This window comes from Arachis ipaensis, chromosome B6 (genome assembly GCF_059453495.1).
Source record: "Arachis ipaensis isolate K30076 ecotype BB chromosome B6, ASM5945349v1, whole genome shotgun sequence".
Taxonomy (NCBI): domain Eukaryota; kingdom Viridiplantae; phylum Streptophyta; class Magnoliopsida; order Fabales; family Fabaceae; genus Arachis; species Arachis ipaensis.
The window spans coordinates 16,607,445-16,630,090 of NC_142441.1; the positions used below are offsets into that span (position 1 = coordinate 16,607,445).

Sequence of the window (22,646 nt, forward strand, 5' to 3'; positions counted from 1 at the left end):
ATATGTGATATTAGTTATTGTTATATATATAAAAATGTGACATATTTATGCATTGTTTAGATTAGAAGAATTTGTAGAGAAATAACATGCTGGAGAAGAAAATGGATGGAAAAATTAATTTTTCATTATTTGGTTCAACAAAGAAATTGAATGAAAAACATAAAAGTGTATATGGAGCTCACGTAAATTTTTTCTCTTCAAAATTGCGAAGAAAATTGATTCAAAAGTGCAAATGGATAAAAATACAGAGTTACTATTTGAATTATAATTTATATATAATATATAAAAACATTAATATAATTTTTTTCTATTATAATTTTTTCTCTTCTTAATTTTCCTTCCATTTAAGCAAAAGAAATTTTTTCCTCTATTTTCTTTTCATTCATTTTTTTCATCTAAACAACACACACAAAAATATACTTTTCTTTCCATTTTTTTCCTCTTATTTTTTATCTTATATCCAAACAATAGTTTAGTGTTTATCCATTTATCTTTTATTAATATTGTTATAACAAGGATACATGTAACTTTATAAAAATATAACCTAAACTTTGATTATATGAGAATTTATTGAGTGGCTAAAATAGCTCCACGTCACGAACCAATGAATACTAGCAATAAGGATGATCACAAAAACAGTCGAAACGGGTATTTGCAGGGATTACTCGCGTTTTGGAGTTAGATGGGGACTCCTGAAATCCTCACGACCTGCCACGCGAAAATGGATGGGGACTAGGGGTGGCAAACGGGTCGAAACCTGTCGAGCTGGTCGCATAACCCGCCAAAAAAATGCGGGTTGGACTGGAAATTTATAACCACCAAACTTAAAAATCCCGCCTACCCTGCACCGCTTAATCCACGAGATTTGGTGGGCTTCCGCAGGGCAGGGCAGGCTTTCCCGCTGGGCCAAGCTTTTATTTTGGTAGAGCCATTTTTTTACAAATTTCTATGATGTTATTGATCTACAAGAGGATGAAGATGATAATTGAAGAAGTTTTAAGTTATATTTTGGATTATGTTTTATATTTGATTGATTATAAACTTGAAGATGTTTAATTATATATTTTGGATAATATTTGTTTTGTTTTGGATAATGCTGGTTTTATTATTTTGTTTCAAAAAAATTGATTTATAATTATATTTATTACATATTTATAATTATAAAGACGTTAATGTGCGTGAATTTAAAAATTATAAATTTATTGAAATTGTTGTGAAATTATATATATTGTTTAATATTTAATAGCTTATAAAAAAAAAGAGATCCCGCGAGCCTACCATTAGGTGAGCGGGGGGAAAATTCAGGACCATCTTACTAGGCGGGGCGGGCTTTTGGCGAGACAGGGCGGACTTTCCCGTTTGCCACTCCTAATAGGGGCACGGACATAAGTACCCGCCCCCATAAAACTTATTAAATATACGCGAATATAAAATTATTAATTTATCCTAATTTATATATACGTAAATCCATTTCTTGAATTTAGTAACCCTAATTTCTGCCTCCAATTCGAATTTTTTCTTTTTCTTCCAGACTCATTCTCAGCCTTGATCCTCTCTCTCTCTCTAACTCACTTTCTCTACCTCTCATCAAGTCCGTCACTACTCGCTCAGTATCGTCCTAAAAAATTATGTTATGTTATTATGTTGGATTATTTTTTTATGTTTTCTCCTTTTGAAATGTTATTTTTCCTAACGAATATGTTATAAATTGTGTTGAATTATATTGAATTGATTATTTTATGATTTATTATATTATGTCTTTTTGTGTTAATTTTTTAAAAAAATTTCAAAGAATATTTGTAGATACCCGAAGAGATCTACGTTCTCTAAGGGGTAATTAAACAGGAACTTGTAATGACGGAGAAAGAACGATGACATTTTTTTTAAATAGGAATGAGGGATGGAAAGTGGGTTTCTCACGCTCCCCCGAGTCCTCATTACCATATCTAACTAGCAACAGAGATCCAATCTGAGCCGATTTAAGAGGGGACGCGTGGACTTCATCTACATTGGGCCTTTAAGGTAATGAACCTAAGTCAGATTTGGGACCCTAACAATAGATTTTAGTTGATCTTGCTTGCATTGAGGTCTTACTAGACCCAAATATATCTTAAATTAATATTTTGAATCATTGTTATAGCAAATACTATACTATTTAATATTATAACACTTAGTATATGTAAAAGTTAGATATATTTACAAGACATTTTTAATTCAAATTAAAAAAATTAATTATCTCTTTTTTAGTTTTAAATATTATTTTCTAATGTAACGAAAAAATGAAAATAACAATAATCACTCACATAATTAAAATAGAGAATCTTAATATATACATGACACTATATATATCAAGGATTATTATATATGATATATAATTTTTTTTCTTTTCTGTAATGACTATTTATATAATTTATTGAACAATTTTAATTTTTCATCTTAACATTTAATAAATTTAACATACAAAATAAATAACTTAAGTTATTATTTAGGACAACAAGTATAATAGTGCAAATATTTATTTATTTATTAGTAGTAAAAAAATATGTAAATAGTATAAATTGACATTTTTTAGTATAAAAGCAATAATAAAGATTATTAATTAAGTTAATTATATAATTAAAAAATTATGAAGAATTTCTTAAATAATAATAAAAAATAAGATTGTTATTTTCACATATTACAAAGTTTATAAAAAAAAATTTGGATAATAAATCAATGCTCAATATATTATACATTAATTCTGTCAAAAAAATAAATAATCAATACATTGGATATTATTATTTACGTACTAATATATATATATATATATATATATATATATATATATATATATATATATATTATCGATTATTAAGTTTATAATTAATTTTTAACTCAATTTTTGGTAATTAAAATTTAAATGATTGAAATTATTAAATGAGGAATATTTTGCATCTAACCAATTTATTTTTTTATTGAAATTAAAAAATGATGAGTTGTTAATCAATTCTAAATTTAAATTTAAATTTGAGTAAGAAAATAAAAAAATATTTTAAATTTTATCTCACTAACCAAAATTAATTTTAAGATAAGAAATTACTTTGTACATCATATATATTATAAGATAGTATGGTCATTTGTTATTTTTTAATGGTAAATATTGTCAAATAAAATGGTGTAAGAAATTAGAAGAAAATGTATTTACAAGTTTAGAAAATATTAATTTATTTTTCAATAGAATAAATTATATATTGAATAACAAAATTGTTATCGGTTTCTTTTCACACTAACTAATACTCAACGATGGTGTTTCGATACACTATATTACTAAAAAATATTAATCGATCTAATAACTTTTGTAATGACATAAGTTTATGAATTTGAAAATTTAAAAATTATTTCATAAAATATAAAGTTTTAACAAGTAACAATGTTGATCATATTGTTTTGATTTCAAGAATGAATACGATAGCAATAAATAAAATTGTCCCAAGTAAATTTCAACAAAGACAAAAATTCATAAGTATTTCTATTAATAAAAAATTAATCTATTTTAAAAACAAATATAATTTTTTTATATGGATTTTCTAACTTGGCAAGTCGAGAATTAATCCACCACATATTGATGTTCTATTTATTAAGGATTTGTCGCTAACTAATGAATTGTGATACACACAAGGCGAGATTCGAACTCCAAATACTTACTTAAGCGGACAAATGAGATAACCATTCAATAAATAATTACTATATATTTTTTTTATTTAAATTTTAATAAAAAATTTTATATAATTTTATGTATTATCCCGTATAGAACACGGGAACATACACTAGTAGAAGTAAAAATACTAAAAAAATAAAAAATATATCTTTTTTAAAAAATTACAATTTACATCTTTTTTTTTTTAGATTTTCTTTCCTTAAAAGCAAAGATGGTTTCATATAATAAATGAACAAAAAAATACTTTTATCTTATTTTATCTAAATATAATTGATAGAATAAAAAATACATTTACCCGGAGTAGTTTTTCATTCTTGTAACATATATTTCTTTTTCATACAACAAAAAAATACTTTTAAATATATATTAAATAGAATAATTATTTACTTTAGGCGGTGTTGATCACCGGCAAAGCAACCCATGTCAACAGCAAACTGTTTCCTGTTGACCGCGGAGCACAACAAAGACGTCGATAGGTAAAAGTGAACTTGGAACAATGCCCGGCCCACCTCGCCCAGCTGCAGCTAACATGGATAGGGTTTGATTGGTAAGACCACCAGGAGCAGACATGGCAGTGTTTCCCGCAGGACCAGAGGTAGGCTGGCCAATGTTTGAAGTTGAGCTACCAAGAAGTCCTTGTGGTTGTATATAACCAGTTTGTTTAGGTATGGAAGATAGAGCAGCTGCAACTCCTGGAACAGGACCAGCTCGAGCTGGCCTGGTTGCAGCAGCCAGATCATGCAAGGGAGCCGCAGTCAGCCGAATGCAATCCAAAAGCGATGAAACTTCAGCTCCATTTATGAAATCTTCTAGAAACTGTATAAAGTAAAAGCATAAAAAACATTCTGATCAAATGATATTGTTGTATCTACACCCAATAAGTAGCATAAGTAACCAGAGTATGTAAGAAATCGACCAGCTGTAGTCAAAGGAAAGAAACAAACAGAAATCAGTTCACAAAAAAACAAATCTACCTTAGTATGGGGACAAAATTGGTCTGGAGATACATGCATTGTGCAACCCTCTTTACCAGATTCCCACTCAACAACAAAACGAGCAAGGACAGCTGAACCAAAGCTAAACCACAAGCTCATCAGTCCAACTGCCTCAATCTTGAATGCTTTTCTCATATGTTCTGTAACTTTCTCCGCAGTGTCTGAAGCAAACTTTGTACCCGATACTTTGGAATCAGAACTTGTCTCTTCTGACTTCTCATCAGCTTTTACCCCAAGCAATTGCCGCATGCCAAGGGCAAAAGTTCTTGCATTAGCAAGCCTTTGTATATCAGTCACTAGTTTCTTTATACTATCTACCTCAACTGACTGATAGCTCAAAACAACACCATCTGGATCATAATGTATGTGTGAATCAATGTCAGCCGTATTGGCGATTCGAACACCTGAGCCCCATGGTGTAGCACTGCTCCCTTTCTGAAGCTCCCATAAATCCCTGAAGTGCTGATCATTTATTTTAACATCCCAATGCATGCAACCAGGTCTGCCAAGTCGCAAGCATATATGTTGCCATGAATCACCTCCGGCAAATGGAAGTCGGAACCAAATGTTAGAGGATGCACTCCTTAAACCCACTTCTTCAACGTATGAGATATCTAATGAATCCATTTGACTCGTCAGCCTAGCATGCTTAATGCAAAGTGAACAGTGCCTGACCACATGAAGCAGGGCTGCTATATAAATGCTAGATGGGGCATTCCCTTTATTTGCTTCTGCAATCAAACTTCCATAGCTGTATCCTTCAGCCCTAGATATCATTTCAGTAGGTACAAACCCTTGTGGCAAAGACAGTTGAGAGCCAGATGAATCCAAAATCTTTCTCCTCTTGCAAATTGCTGAGTTGTTTTCAAGACCCCGAAGAGATGGAATCAAATTCAACATATCTGAAGCTGTTCTCTTCCAAGATCTTTTATCGTGTTTGGGTATAACATCTTCATTGCCTGTGGATTCCATTGCCTGGGCTGCAAATAGTCATTTCGGCAGTGATGTGTGTTTTTAGGTAATATATATAACAGCATGCAAATACATTATATGATAAAGTTGAAGAGAAGAAAGAAAGTATCTTACATATGGGAGTTGAAGCACATGAATTGGCTCCAGCAGCCTTGAGTGATTCAGCTTGAGGTCCATTAGGTTTGGAATTAGGTACAGATATGCGACAACTAGTTGGTAGAGAAGGAGATAATAGTCGAGATGACAGACTTCCACCTAAACCATCATTAGAGGAATCACTCAGTACTCTATGTTGATCTTCATCCATAGCAGTTGAGGACACAATGTCAACTGAATGCGGAGATTTAAGAGAAGCCAGATCCTGTTCAGACTTTGAAACAAATAACCTTTTCCCAGCTGCGCTCCTTCCTTGTCCTGTGGAAATTGATCCAACAGAATTGGATTGAACTGGGCCCTTCACACTGCCTGATGAGAACATGGAATCACTATAGTGGTTTGTAACACCTGAAGGTTTTGTTACATTGTTAACCTGAGATATTTGCATGCCTCCTTCCCACTTTGGAGATGGGGTCCCAGCTTTTAGACTATGGAGATTCAATGGGACAGAACCATAATGTGAAGGTAGGGATCCATGATTTTGAACAGAGAATGGATATGCAGAAGAACCTTTCTCGAGTCCAAACACTTCATCAACAAGTGATGAAAAACCTGAAGGATGACCTTTTGCATTCTGTATGGAACTCTCAAGTCGAATATCAGAGAGAAACTCACGTACAGATTGTTGATTTGGACAAGCAGCATTGGGCAAAAGAGAGTGTAATTTTCCCCAGTCAACCAGGCTTAAATTCATTTCATCTTCAAGTGCCTGCAGCTGTCCTATATCAATTCTTTTGACCCGCAGCACCTGATTAAGGACACCAAATAAAGTATCTTTTCCAGAAGAATCTGGCTGAGTCTCTAACAGCTTAAACAAAGGTTTAAAATCCTTATCAAGTTCCATCATCAGGAAATAAGAGCTCCCACAGTCTGGAAACGCCATAATTAGCATTGCTGAACCATTCAAAATGTTTTTGGGTACTTTAACTGTACTGAATCCATGCTCGAATACCTACAAGAATGCCCAATAAGCCAGTGGTCTTAGGCAAGTCATTTCTGAATAACCAACTTAAATTCAGTCCAAAATAGTTTGGGAATTTGTCTTTTTCTTTTAACAATAAAAGGAATGAAAACAGGGAAATATACCTCTAGCCCTAAGACTCTTCCGATAGATGCAAACAAGTGCAATAAACTTTTGCTTCTCAAGCTTACAAATACATCAGCTGCAGTCATAGATCCCTGATTCAAAGCTTCTTCACATTCTAACAATGCTGAAGAAGCAACTATGTTTTGCGATGATTGAAGAAGGAAACGGCCATTTCTGAATAACATAACAGGGACATAAATTTGAGAAACTAAACTCAAATGCCTAAGATATTAGTTAAAAGCATCTTAGAAAAGTAAGGTACCTGATATTAACTCCAAGAGTAAAAAAACATGAGGCATAGGCACGCACACGCAACACCTCATACCCTTCAGATTCCTTGCTGAAGCATTTATCATCCTTCTACAGACAAAAGCAGCTTCATCTTTTAAAATTTAATGAATGGTTGAATGGGAAAGAGGTAGGATATAATATTACAAGATTTGTAAAAGGGTATCACAAATTCAGCCACAAATCGTATCATAGGTTGCAAAATTTAAAGGCCAACTGTGTTTACTGGAAAATTAACTACATGTCAAAAGTGTTCAGCAGCAAAGTATTTACCAAGCAGCGGAAATTCCACACACACACACACATACATACATACATAACAGACAGAAGATATCAGAATCTAGCTACAGATAGTCCATGCAAGAATGATGAGAAGTACTTATGGTGGCAAAGTACGAAAATAGTCAAATATCCGTAATTCACGGTATAGTTCTCGAAAGTTACAAGAATGTTAACAGAGGAAAACCCCAAATTGGGGTGATACCAAACAAGAAGCATCAAACCACATATGCCAAAACCCAAAAATAAAAATAAAAATAAAAATAAAAAAATTGCCCGATGTAGCATATCAAATTGATACTCCAAATGTTCCCTAACAAATGTACACTAACCTGTTTATATTCAACATCAGGTCCACCCAAGTGAGACTGGAATACAACATCATCTGCTGCTCGACAGACGTGGTTATTTTTTCCCAGTTCTCTTTTAATTTCCAGTAGACGAGTATACCGGTTGCAGCTAATAGCTCTTAACAGCAACCTCTCAACATCAATACAATTCTGGTCCAAGAAAAACTCTGCCTCCTTGCCTGTTAGTGGATCTATGACAAAATTGCTGTGTATGCACTTTATCTGAAGATCTGGCCCAGGTTCAATTTTTATGAATGGGCATGCACCTGAGTCAGACATGCCAGCATTTTTATCGAACTCCAGCCAGTATATGATTTTTAAACCAGGAGTTCGAGGACCGGATGAATCAGATTCCCCGTCAGGGTTCTGCATGGAACTGGAACCTGCCGCATGACCCATTCCACCCTCGGATATGAGCTCAAATCGAATTGCATCTTTCCATCTTCCCTGTCGAAGAGCTTGCACTTGCCTGATGACAGTATCCATGACAAGTGAAACACATAGATCGTGAAGAACCGAGTACAATATTGAAAATGGATTTTCTGCCGCAGCCATTCGTCTCTCTAGATCATCCCCGAGAACATGGCGCCGCATTAATTTCAGTTTGATAGGTTTATTCTTCTCACCAACAAGTAGCTCCAAATGTAATATCCTCCACATGGACAAGTTTCCCCTGTAACCAAGAGTCACTAAAACCTTAAACTCTCCATCCACCTTAATCAATGCCGTACCATCGGAAACTTTTATCTCGGAAATTTCCTTCGTAAGAGAAACTTCTAGCAATTTCGACCGCACAAGCGCGTCCAGCTTCTTCAAAGCAGGCTTTTGCTGTTCTTCATTCAAGGTATACTGAGTACCAACATCCTCTATACATTTAGGCAACCGCTGGTAACTCCCCGTTAAGAGAATGTCAATGGCAGAGGGCACATCAGAAACCGGAGCACGGGCTTGCTGAAGCCCCTCGTGCATAAAAAACAAAGAATCCGCAGCTTGAGTAAAACACATATCGTGATTTGAAACAGTCGAAGCCAGCTGCTGGTAGTGCTTTATCAAAGGAACCTACACAGCAAAAAACCTATAAGCACATCCCATCCAACAAAGAAAGAAAGAAAGAAAAAACTTCCTTTCCCTGATTTATAACAGCTTTTAGTTTTCAGCTCAACCAGTGCCCCAAACCACCCCTTAATTCTATTCATTATCAATTATGTATCTCCCAAATACACAAAGTTTTGGAATTTGTAGAGAGACCAATGGATTGAATGAAGAGTAGTGCTATGCAAGAAAAAATAGCAAGATTTGATTTTTGGCGGGGTAACCTGTTGGCACCACTTGGAGAGCACATTGAGGCGGATCATGCGCTGCTGGGTCTTGCTGAGGAACTTGAGGATACTGATCTTCTTGTCTGTATCGGACAATTCGGTGGACCTGCATTTCTCAACCAGTTCTTTCAGGTTGCTGTATGAATCTTGGGCAGCTCGGGAAACCAGGGTCGACAGCTCCACCGTCTGTTGCCCTAACTCCGCAGCCATGTCTGTCTCTCAATCCTCAGAAATTAGGGTTCTCTTTTCCGATCTGTGTTCCGTTCTATTCCGTTCGTTGCAGCCTACGCAGCAAATTTCCCCAATTTTGTTCCAATGAGAGCGAGCAAGGTAGCAAGAAGCAGGTATGAGTAGGAAGCAGAACAGGGCTTATATGGTTTCGTTGGACTAATAGTTTAGGAAGCGGTTCTGGTATCCCGTTGTAGTTGAGCGAAACTTCGATGTTCCGTTAGTCTTTACCATTCAGATATAATATAAATAATGTAAATGGTTAAGATGATTAAGATTGTGCTTGAGTGAATATGATTTGTCTTCACTGACCATATACACTGATATAATATAATTCAGCCAAGCGGTGGTGCTACTTTCAACTGAGTTGGGAAGTTTTTAAGCTTGGTCTCCTCTAACCAAATCTCAATTCGATTTTTTTTTTTTTTCCTTGCCGCCATGTGACCTTCCCCTTTTTATACCTTTCACGTATTTTTGTTAAAAATAAATATTTTAAAATTAATATTTAAAAAAAATCTTTTTTTAATAAAATTTTTTTTTATTTATTAGTATATTTGACATACTTTTAATAGTAAAAGTTAAAGTACTAAAAAAATAAAAAATATATTTTTTTGAGAAACTACAATTTATATCTATTTTTTAAAAGATTTTTTTCTTAAATAAAAAAGATATTTTCACATAATAAATGAACAAAAAATACTTTTATCTTATTTTATCTAAATATAATTGATAGATAAAAAGATTTTTTTACATGAGATATTCAAACATAAAATTACTTTTACTTTTATAACAAAATCTTTTAAAAAATATCATTAAAAAAAAAGATCTTTTTCGAAAATGACACCAAAACAATAGCTCATGCTTAAACGCTTCTGGTTAAGTATGGAGTGCTGCACACATTATTAATTCATTAAATCTAAACTCTTCATTTATTATATTTTAATTGAATGGTCTATATTTTATCAGGTTAATCATTATTTTTATAAATTTTGAATTTTTTTTATAAATTTTAGATATTGGGCTGAAGTTTAAAACAAAAAAATAGTATATAAATATTAAAAGTAACTTGTTTATACCAAAAAAAAAGTAACTGAGTTTTAGAATTAAAATAAATAATACATAAAAAATAAGTTAAAATTCTTGCACCAAACTCAGAAAAAAAAATAAATTAGAATATTGAAAAAGTAATATTAAATATGAACACAATGATAAAATATTGTGCTATATAAATTTAATTAAAAAAATATATATGCTCATGTAAAAAGCAAATAATATATAACAATTTTATTTTGTGTGAAATAAAATTATAATATTAAATATGAACAAAATGATACAAGATTCTATATTATATAAATTTAATTTTAAAATATATATATATATATATATATATATATATATATATATAAATAGCAAACAAATATGTAATAATTTTATTTTGTGTGAAACCAAATTATAATATTAAATATAAACACAATAATAAAAAAATTTATATTATATAAATTTAATTAAAAAAACATATATACTTAGGTAAAAAGCAAACGAACATAATATAATAATAATAATAATCTCATTAGTTATTTATCTAAAGCTAAATGTAGCTTTTTAGATATAAATAAAATTATTAGACTGTGTTTAAATGATAGGCTAATACTAAGAGAGAGAAATTGAAAGATACAAATTGAAAGACGATAGAAACTACATAATTCTCTTTATTGTATTTAGTGTAAAGTGTATAATATTGACTTATGTCTCAATATCTTTTTTATTTAAGATACATATAAAGACTGAAATAAACAAAAATAGTTAAATATATTTTTTTCTAAAAAAATATTTTAATATTTTAAAATTATAATATAAAATTTTAAACATAATTAAACAACCTTAATTTTAAAGGAGCATTTTATTATTTCCAAGATTAATTTTAAAAGGCTATTTTAATATTTTAAAAATTAAACATAAGAGTATTTAGGAACGAGTTTTATTAATAAAATTTTTTTTAGGACCAATTTGAAAAACGAGTGATCTTTTAGGGACTAATTTGACCATTTAGTACTTTAAATATGAACTACAAGGGAATTTTTTGTTTTTGTTTTTTGTTTTTAAACTAATGCTACAAGAATTTTTTAGTCTCTCAAAAATCAAAATAGAATCTACGAAAAAAAAATTTTAAATTTTTCTTAAAGTTTAACATTGTTTGAGTTATAAAGAAGGTATTTTGGTTTTTTAAAATGAATTAAAAGTGTAATTAAGTTTTTTTTCTTAAATCAATTTTTAATTTTTAATTTCTAATACAATCAAACAAGATGAATTAATTTTATAATGACATTATTTTAGATTTATTTTTTAAAAAATTAACGGTAAAAAAGTTGTTATTCCGAGTTGTAATCTGAAATCATGATGGGTTTTGAATATGGACGTGAGATCCAAACACTTAAAGTTAAGGATTCTAACTTGTTTTTCGAGACGGTAGTTATTTTCGACTCGTGTGGGCGACACCATGTAGATTGAACTTGTTGTTATTGAGTCGACTTAGATGCAGTTTACCATTGAATCAATGAATTTTTGGTTCATGCAATACTCCTTAAGTTGTTGAAGCTCTTGAGAGAAGTTCTGCAAATACGGGAAGAGGACATCTGAAGTTGAGATTGGAACACAAAGTCAGATAGCAGCAGCAAAGTAGAAGCAGAATAAGAGGTAGCAGCGACAGCAAATAGCAATATGTTGAGTTCATCAATATTTATATATGGTCACTTTGAAACATGAGAGACAAAAGTGTTTAGGATCCTAGGATAAGCTATTCAACCAATCAGTTCATAATTTCTTATAAATATAAATCAAGCTAGAGCATTAATAGCTTCTTATATCAGATTATATTGTTCCAGTATGATTTTCAAATAAAAAAAAATATGGAATACATGAATTATCTTTTGCAATGATTTAGAATGCTTATAGTTAAAGAACCACACTCACTAATGATTTTGTGTTGCATAAAAACACACACAAAAAAAGAACAAAATTTAGTTGCACAAATGAACCAATTAACTTTCTTAGATTTAACTACTATAATAACAGCAAAAGAACTACGTTCGACATTATTATATGAGGCTCAAATACTTATCATTTAAACTTCTCTAACTACTTATGAACTGAAGAATCAAAGAACTAGGAAAGCACAAATGAACCAGAGAATAAACAACATAAACAAATAAGCACAAATGAATTTTGTTTAGATGAGAAGCCAAACCTTGCTGGTAACCTTGTTCTTTGGGAACTTGATGGTACCTGCGGTTCTCTCCTTTCATCGGTTCCCTTCTTTTTCAAATCGATAAAACTTCAATTTTCTAAAATAAATTGGAAAAGAGTAATAACAATTAAAAGCACAAATTTATTGTAATATTCAAAATAAATGATTAAATGATGATCGAAGATTTATTGAAAAAGTATGAGTTAGGGATTACAGATCGAGGATGGCATCTTCGTCCTTTTCGCCGGTTGTGACAACAACCCCCTCGAGCTTGACGATGGAAGGGAGCGGCCTTGAACAACAAACCATCTCCAATGCTCCGACGGAAGGCAGAGGCAGCGGAAGGAGCATCAACGGAGGGTTTGTGACGAATAGTGAGCGCTGAGGGAGTCACCGCCAGAGAGAGTCATCGCCGAATGAGGGTTTGGGGTTTAGGGTGGGAGCAGCGATGGTGGGAGTGCCAGAACAGGGAGCGCCGACAGAGGCATTGCAAGCGCCGGCGATGTTCTTTGGATTGCTGGGGTCGCGGAGTGCTGGGATTCTTTTGAAGAGTTTAGGGTTCTTTTGAAGGGCCTTTCTTTTTAGGGTGAATACAAAGGGTTCCAAGAGTTTATGGTTCGAAGGAGAAAGATAGAGTTTCGAAGAAGGTGTGCAATGTAATTAACTAATTATATCTTTTTTGAAACTTTTTTTGGCAACTTTTTTGCCACACTTTTGAAGCGTGCCAAAAGAATTGTAAGAAACGGCTAGGCTTTTTAAGCGTAGCCATAGAGAGAAACAGGCACGCTTTTAAAGCGTGGTCAAATCTGGAATCAATTGCCACTCTCATAAAAGCGTGGCCATAGATCCCTTTTGCTACGTTTTTTAAACGTAACAAGAAAAAACGTGGCTAAATCTCTAATCAATCGCCACCCTCATAAAAGCGTGGCCATTGATCATTTTTAGCCATACTTTTAAAGCGTGACAAAAAAAAAAGAGCGTAATCATAAACTTTTTTTTGTTTGTAGTGGATCTTCCTCACTCACTCTTTTATATCTCAATTCTTTTTTTTCTCTTTCTCTTCTTTATCTTCTCCTTTTCTCATTCTTTTCTCGTCTTTTGGTATTTTTTTTTTTCCTTTCTCTTTTGTATTTCTCTAAGTGTGGGTGCGAATGATGTGTAGGTGTGTGTGGTGAGTGAAAGTAATGAGAAGATTATGGGTGTATGATAAATGTGTGCGAAAGAAAAATTGAGAAAATTAATGCTGCTTGCTTTAGTGATGGTGATTTTAAGAAATAGATGTGATAAATTAACAAAAAATATTTTTGTTTGGAAACTAAAAAAATAATAATTTTAAAACAAAATTTAATATTAAGAATGATTTTGAATTAAAAAAAGGTTAAAGACAATTTTGATTTTCAACCACCTAAGGAATTAGAAAAATAAACGGTCTTAAAATTCAATTCTTTGCGATGAGGTGATAAATTTCAAAGAAGTTAAACTTCTTACGGTAGCCTTCGTCAGCTACCTTACATTTCTTTTACACTTCTTTTCATTAAGTTATTAGTTATACAATAAAACCATAGAATTCTTAAATGAAATGAAGGCAAAATGTTTTTAAGTAAATTATATTACGATCAAGCAACGAAAGTATGACATTTGGTATAATTTTATTGTTTGTCAACTTTAGTTTTTTATTGAACTTGATTTTGCCTGGGAAATAGATCGGCTTTAATTTCTCAGAATCGGCCGAGCTATGGGTTGCAAGGTTGAACATCCGTCTCTTAGAATCCGAGCTTCTTATCTTTGTTGTTTGTGTGAGAGCACGAGCAATATAAAGAGGGTGGAGTGTACCTGCAAAGGCACTCCAATGCTTAAGTCAGTATAGTGTTAAATTCAGAACTGTCCTTCAAAGAGATACTTTACCTTTCTTTTATAGATATTTCTTCGTCCGTTACATTCTGGGTGATCAATTGTCGGTTTCTGCGATGATTGGTTTTGTAACCGATTTTATCATACCGTTTGAGACGTCGGTTATGATAAGAGTATTGATGCCACCGAGTTATAGCTCATAAGATCCGAGCAGTAACGGAAAATGACGAGTTATGGTGACTGCCAATAACGGTCATGAGGCCGAGTTATAGCTCGTATTAATGGTGACCATATCACAGCCCCCAAGCATAGCCTGAGAAAAGTTTTTTAATGAAGCAGGTTGAGCTTTTGTGATGAGTTATAACTCGGTGAAATGGATTACTGAGTGAGCCCCCAGTTCAACGTACTTCATTAAATTAACTTTGTATTGTGCCACATGGGAAATCGTGCCCATTTTTTTTAGGAGAGAGAATGAGTGGTAGCTTCATTAATATTTTGATGGTTTCCAATGCTCCTTTCGCCATTTGATGTGATTGAGGCAGGGGTGATATTTGGAACGTTTTCGATTGTGATTAATTATTTCTACTGATTAGAATTTGGGCGTTTTGGTTTTCTGCTTCTATTTGAAGAATGAGCAAGAGAGGTATGGTTATGTCTGTGTTCTTGTGATTTCTTTCTTCCCTCGTCTCTTTGTATTTCTTGGTTGCATGTTTGTTTTACTGTTTATGATGGGATTTGAGAAGGAGAAGAAAGTTAAGATAGATTGGTCTTATGACTGGGTTGGGGATGATGTGAGGTCTCGGGTGTCGTTGTTCTGTGATGAGGCTGCGGTTAAGGAGGTGGATGTGAATAAGGTAGTGAGGCAGAATGCTGGAGTTGGGGTTGAGTTACTGCCATGTAGTGTTAATGATAGGGTTTATCAACGGGGTAGAGGCTTTGAGTTTTTCTATATGCACAGCTGTGTTCTTGAAGAGCTGAGAGTTAGGTTACCCTTTCTGATTTCGAATGTCAGGTTTTGAGACAGTTGAACTGTGCTCCGTCGCAGCTTCATCCAAATGGGTGGGCGTTCCTTCGTTCTTTTGAAATTCTAATGGAATTTCTGGAGGAGGTGCCGTCTGTGGACCTGTTCTTTTCGTTATTTCAAGCCAAGGGGATGTGGAAAGGTGGTTGGATAAATTTCAATAGCACCCTTGGATTTGGCATTTTCAGATTGCACAAATCTTCTTTCAAAGATTTTAAAGAGATGTATTTCAAGGTTAGAGGTCTAGAAAAAGATTTTCCTTTTTTCGTAGATGAGAATCTGGCTGAGAAGTTCCCATTGTATTGGTGCTCGGAATCTCAAAATATACTCGGACCTGAAGTTATCTCTCCGACAAATGTTTGTTTGATTGAGTTTCTTGTTGAAAATATTGGTCGGGGAGACCTAATTTCAATGTATGAGCTTCTGAAGTAGGAAGAGGATAAAGATGCTGTTGTAACATATTTGGGTGAGTTATAGGGTTGTTGCTAATGTGTTTATTTCTTTTCGTCATATATCTGATGTTATTTGTGTTTTGCAGGTGGTAAATATCCCGGTGTTTCAGCCGCGTCCCTTAGGACACGTTTCAAAAATAAGAATATGGAGAAGGAGGTATCATCTTCTAATGCTGAGAAGGTTGCTGGGACTGGCGAAGTTACTCAGCCTCGTCAAGGTCGGAGGAAGGTGATTGCGAAAAAGAGAAGGAAGTCCGACCTTGTTGAGTTGTCCGATGATTCTGATGAAAAGGAGTTAGGGGTTCCTCTGGAGGAAATACAAGCTTTTATGGGTAATAAAAAAAGGCTCCATGAAATTTCTGAACAGAGTGAGGCATTTTCTGTGTGGGGAAAAGAGTATTCTTATATGGCTGTGGTGGACGAGTATTGTCATTCGTCGGCTGATGTTTCTCTCGCAAAGGAGGTTGGGGACATGGCTATTGGGCAGTATATGCAGGTAATTGGTGACCGTGTTTGCTTTATTTCTGTTTTCTCTTTGGTAGTCTTATAAACTTTGCTTTATTGCTTTCTCTAGGTTGTTGGTCTGCGCCTTGCGAGTCTTGGGCGTAGCCAAGAGTTGAAGTATAAGAGAGTTGTTACAGAAAAAGGAGAGGTTTCTGTTTTGAAGGAAGAGTTGGTTAAGAGTAAAAGTGCTGCTGCCGAGCTTCAGGCGCGTTTAACTGAGACCGAGAAGTTATTGAAGGAGACTAAAGATAGTTATGCTAAGGATGTGGAGGATTTGAAGAAAAAGGAAAGTGATTTGGCGAGTATACAATCTCGTCTAATTGAGGTGACTGCCCAATTAAAGGAGTTGGAGAAGAAAAAGGTTGATGAAATTCTGGATTCTTTTGTTGAGGGATTTGAAAGGGCTTTGTTATAGGCGAAGTTTTTGGCGCCAGAGGCTGATCTGTCCGGGATGGACCCTGGGAAAGTCGTTCGTGATGGCAAGATGGTCGAAGATGATGGTGACGTTGAAGATCAGGCTGATAATGTGTAGTTTTTTATTTTGTTAGTTATTTTGTTTTATTCTGTAATGGATAGCTATTTGAACTTTGATGTTTGTTTTTTGGATATTGTTATGGATTTGAATGTGTTTGAATGGTAGTGTTTTTCGTTTAGGGAAAAGCTGTTTGTTGATTAATAGGAAATGATCATGAGGATATTTCATTTCGGTTTGAGAAAACTGCCGAGTAGTGGCAGGTTGCGCTTTTAGACGATTATTGTCATTTTCCGAGCTATATTGATAATTGGTAGTACATGATTGAATAGAATTAGGTGTTATTATGATAAATTTGTATTTATTTTGAATACAAATTTGCAGGTAGGCTAGCCTCGTTAAAACCTCTCCAAGCAAAACCCTTTGGGACAAAAACTTGGTAGTAGGAAAAAGAGTACTAGCCTGTCCCTGACTTTCAACTATAGAACTTCTTTAGGGAGGATACATTCCAGGTATTGGGTAGTAGTTTACCATCTATTGTTTCGAGTATGTATGCTCCATTACCGAGAACTTCTGATATTCGGTATGGACCGTCCCAATTTGCTGCGAGCTTTCCATGTGAGGTTGGTTTCCGAGCAGTTTCCATTTTACGAAGTACTAAGTCTCTTTGCATGAAGGATCTGCTTTTAACCGTTTTGTTGTATTGGCGAGCTACTGCTTGTTGTGCTGCGCGTTGCCTTAATGTTGCGATGTTTCTGACTTCTTCGATGGTATCGAGTTCGGTTCTCCGAACTTCTTCCTGGTTGCCGAGCTGTGTTCTGAATGAGCTTTGGGAGATTTCCAGTGGTATCATAGCCTCGGAGCCATATACAAGCCTGAACGGTGTTTCCTTTGTTGATGTTTGTTGGTGGTGTTGTATCCCCAAAGGACTTCAAGTATAAGCTCGGCCCAGAGCCCTTTGGCATCATCTAGCTTCTTTTTAAGTGCATGTAGGATGACCTTATTTGCGGCCTCAGCTAGTCCATTTGTTTGAGGATGTTCAACAAAAGCGAAATGTGTTTTATTTTGAGATTCTGCAAAAAAGATTGAAATTTCTGATCGGCGAACTGGCGACCATTGTCAGTTATGATATGTTGAGGTATGCCGAAATGGCAAATAATGTTTTTCCAAACGAATGAAATCATTTATTGGGATGTTATTTTTGCCAAAGGTTGGGCTTCCACCCATTTGGAGAAATAATCAATGCCGACAATGAGAAATTTTACCTGGCCCGGTGCCGTAGGGAACAGACCGAGTATATCTAAACCCCATCAGTTAAATGGCCAACTGATGTCTGATTGATGTAATTGCTCTGCGGGTATGTGTATCAGTGGTGCGTGTCTTTGGCAATCGTTACATGATCGGATTTTTTGTTGGCTGTCCTGGTTCAAAGTAGGCCAGAAGAAACCAGCTCGGAGGACCTTAGATGCTAAGCTCCGAGCACCTGTATGTGTGCCACAGATTCCTTCATGTGCCTCGGCTAATGCTATCTCAGCTTCCGATTTGTTAAGGCATTTGAGTAGAGGCCGAGTATAACCTCGTCGATACAGTGTCCCGTTGAATATTGTGAAGGAAGATGCTTGTCGTCGGAACTTTTTATGGTTCTCGACCCCTTCTGGTATAGCACCTGTTTGTAGATAGTGTATAAAGTCGTCTCTCCAGTCTTTTACCTGTGTAACACTTAACATATTTGTCAGAGTAACAGTGGGTGATGTTATGGTGAACTGTTGTAGTGTAGATAACTCGGACTGTGTACTGCCGAGTTTAGATAAGATGTCTGCCCTTTGATTTTGTTTGCGTGGTATATGTTCTATTTCAAATTTGGCAAATTTTGTTGATAATTTCTTTACTAATAGCAGATATTTAGCGAGGAGAGGATCTTTTACCTGAAAAAGGTCGTTTACCTGTTGTACCACTAATAAAGAATCACAATATACCTTGATCGTCGAGATTTGGAGATCTAGACAAAGTCGGAGTCCAGCGATTAATGCTTCATATTCGGATTGGTTGTTGCTGGCTTTGAAAGCTAAGCGTATTGAATGTTCCAATATGAATCCGTCCTCGGCCTCCAGACGGATTCCTGCTCTGCAGCCCCCATTATTTGAAGAGCCGTCTACATACAAAGTCCATTGTTTTGTATGATCTTCCTCTGATGGTATTGTGAGCTCAGCGATGAAATCTGCCAGGAATTGTGACTTGATTGGTCCTCTGGATTGGTATCTGATATCGAACTCAGATAATTCGACTGCCCATTTTATAAGTCTTCCTGCAATTTCTGGTTTGTGTAATACTTGTCTTAGTGGGTGATCGGTTCTGACATGTATAACGTGGCTCTAGAAGTAAGGTCGGAGACGGCGGGCCGAAAATATCAGTGCTAGTGCGAGCTTCTCTATCCGTGGATAATTGAGCTCGGCGTGCTGGAGAGTTTTACTGACGAAATATATCGGATGCTGAACTTTGTTTCTTTCTGTAACAAGGGCCGAACTTATCGCCCAATCAGTAACTGACAGATATAGAAATAAGTCTTCCCCTTGTAGGGGCTTTTGCAAAATCGGCGGTTGTGAGAGAGTTGTTTTTAGTTTTGAAAAGGCTTTCTCACAATCGTCGTTCCACTCGAATCTGTTTTTCTTTTTAATTGTTTGGAAAAAATGAATAAAAGTGGATGCTAGGCAAGGAACAAATCTGGAAAGTGCGGCAAGTCGTCCTGTGAGGCGCTGAACTTCTTTGACTGTTTTAGGGCTGGCCATGTCCAGCACTGCTCGACATTTGTCTGGATTTGCCTTTATTCCCCTGCATGTTAGTAAAAACCCTAAGAACTTACCCCCTTGAACGGCGAATGCACATTTCTCGGGGTTGAGGCGCATGTTGTATTGGCGAATCTGGCCGAAGATTTCTGTAAGGTCGCTGATGTGACTATGTCCGACTTTTGTTTTGGCGACCATGTCATCGACGTAGACTTCGATATTTCTGCCGATCTGTTTAGCGAACACTTTATCCATAAGGCGTTTGTAAGTTGCACCTGCGTTCTTTAATCCAAATGGCATAACTTTATAACAATAGTTACCGAAATCAGTGATAAAAGCCGTTTTATTTTGATCGGAGGGGTGCATGGGTATTTGATTATACCCTGAATACGCATCCATAAAACTTAAAGTAGCATAACCTGAGGCGTTATCTACTAAAGAGTCTATGGATGGTAGAGGGTAAGAATCCTTTGGGCATGCTTTGTTTAAATCAGTGAAGTCAACGCACATGCGCCACTTACCGTTTTGTTTTCTTACCATTACCACATTGGCTAACCAGGTAGTGAATCTGATTTCTTTGATAAATTCTGCGTTGATGAGCTTTTGGGTTTCTTCTAGTGACGCTTTCTTTTTCTCCTCTCTGAGTTTTCTTTTCTTCTGCTGGACCGATCGTACCGCCGAGTTTATTGCTAGTTTATGACTGATAATTTGGGGTCGATGCCGGGCATGTCTGAAGGTGTCCACGCAAAAAGGTCGGCTTGTTTTTGCAGGAAGGTTGTTATGGCCTGTAACTCAAATTTGTTGATTGATGTACCTACGTAAGTAAATTTGTTAGGGTCATTATTAAAATAGACTTTTTGTAGGTCGTCGGAAGGTTTTGGTCGTTCGAGAAAATCAGCTCTTGGGTCAAGGTCGGCTAGTGAATGGCCGTTTTGCTTGAGGTCGACATTGTTGACTTGTTGAGTTGAGCGGTTTTGGAATTTCATGCTGATGTTGTAACATTGTCGTGCCTCTTTATGATCCCCGTGGATTGTTACAACCTGATCGTCCTGCAGTGGAAACTTAACACAGAGATGAACTGTAGAAACAATGGCGCCGAACTTGTTCAAGAAAGGTCGGCCAAGAATAAGGTTATATGGACTGAAACAATCAACAACTAAATATTGAATATCATTAGTTTTTGAAAGAGGATGCTCACCCAGTGTGGTTTGTAACCACACTGATCCGAGTATTGGAACTCGTTCTCCTGAGAATCCGACCAAGTCTCCTCCTGTGGATTGTAGCATGTTGTCGCTGAGCTTCATTTTTTGAAATGTGGAGTAGAACAGAACATCGGCACTGCTCCTGGGATCCAAGAGTACTTTTTTTACTAACAGATCCCCTAGCTGAAGGGTGACTACCACAGGGTCGTCTAAATTTTGTATGCTGGAGTTGAAGTCGGCGTGTGTGAAAGTCACTTCTGGTTGTTGATGGGTGATTGTTGCGTCTTGCTGTGGTCCGTTTACCGAGCATATTGCTCGGAACGACCTTTTCCTTGCCGAATTCGAATATTCTCCACTAGCGTATCCTCCTGAAATACAATTGATTATACCTCGTGGTCTTTCATATTGTCTTGGAGATGCCTTCTCTTTTCCTCGGTTTTGTTCAGAGAGGTCGGTTGTTGTGGAGCTAGATCCGCGCTTTTGTATGTGACCCCCGATGTATTTGTCGAGGTGTCCTTGTCTTGCCAGTCGCTCTAAAAGGTCTTTGGCGACCACGCAGTCATCAGTATTGTGACCGTGTTTCTGGTGGAAGGCGCAATACTTCGACTTGTCAACGTTCTTGGCATCTTGGTAGGTACCGGCTTTTCTTGGTGACTTGATCAGTTTTGAATTCAAGATCTCTTTGATTATGTCTTCTCTCTTAGTGTTAAACTGCGTATAAGAATCAAATCGAGGTGTTAGTTTAAAACTCTTCTTAGGGGTTGAGCTCTTATCGTCTTCTCGGAAATGTGACTTGTCAGACTTCCGAGCTTGTCTGAGCTCCTCGATATCAATTTGTCCCTTTGCCTTCTCGCAAAATTCTGCTAGAGTCTTCGGCTTGGCTACTGCGATTGTCTCCTGGAACTTTCCGGGTCGAAGGCCGCTTTTAATTGCGTGTAGATGGACCTCGGGGTGGAGGTCTAGTATACTGATTGCGACCTTGGTGAAGCGGGTCATGTAGTCCTTTAAGCTTTCATTCGGTCCTTGCTTGATAGTATTCAAGTAATCGGAATCGTGCAAGTATATTGCGGATCCGGCAAAATGTTCTTCAAATAACTTCGCCAACTGCTGAAACCGTGAAATGGAACCTGCAGGCAAAGCACACAACCAATCAAGTGCAGGGCCGTCTAAATAATTCGGAAAACAACAACATAAAACTGTATCTGATGCACCATTGACGATCATTATTGATCGGAATTTCTTTAGAAACTTCTTCGGGTCTCCGAGTCCGTCATAAGGCGTGAGGGTCAGTGGCAGAGTGAACCTCTTCGGCAGTTCGAAGTTCATCACTTGTTCCGTGAAGGGACCTACAAGGTCGTCAGCCTCTTCTTTTTCATCTTCGGGTTGTTGCTCTTCGCCTCGAGCAGTCTCCGAGACATGAGAGGGTTGGGACTGATGTTCCTCGTTTTCTATCTGTTGACGATGAGCATCGTTGTGCTCAATCTGAGCATGGTTTAGTTCAGCGATCTGGGCAGCCATTATTTGGTTCTCGTCGGCCATTCGTTGATTGGCTTGCTGTAGCTCAGCTACCATTCGCATGAGTTCGGACAGTGGAGGAGGCGGCATGTCAGCCATGAATGCATATGGAGGTGATGGGACCAAAAGAAAAAATATGATCTTCTCGGCCCCACGGTGGGCGCCAATTGATCTTGCCTGGGAAATAGATCGGCTTTAATTCCTCAGAATCGGCCGAGCTATGTGTTGCAA

The 22,646-nt window shown here is 35.9% G+C and overlaps 2 protein-coding genes across 2 annotated transcripts; both read right to left on the bottom strand.

Annotated features, from left to right (window-relative positions):
• Positions 1–3,941: 3,941 nt before the first annotated feature.
• Positions 3,942–9,721, bottom strand: LOC107646453 (mediator of RNA polymerase II transcription subunit 14). Its single transcript, XM_088491265.1, is given in 8 exon segments — positions 3,942–4,141; positions 4,143–4,513; positions 4,672–5,672; positions 5,779–6,772; positions 6,907–7,081; positions 7,170–7,267; positions 7,807–8,883; positions 9,141–9,721. Coding segments are annotated over 8 exon segments (3,990 nt in total). The 5' UTR covers positions 9,354–9,721; the 3' UTR covers positions 3,942–4,080.
• Positions 9,722–20,387: 10,666 nt separating this feature from the next.
• On the bottom strand, positions 20,388–22,505 carry LOC107646452 (uncharacterized). Its single transcript, XM_016350635.1, has one exon. The coding sequence runs from the start codon at positions 22,503–22,505 to the stop codon at positions 20,388–20,390; it is 2,118 nt and encodes a 705-aa protein (XP_016206121.1).
• Positions 22,506–22,646: the final 141 nt, after the last annotated feature.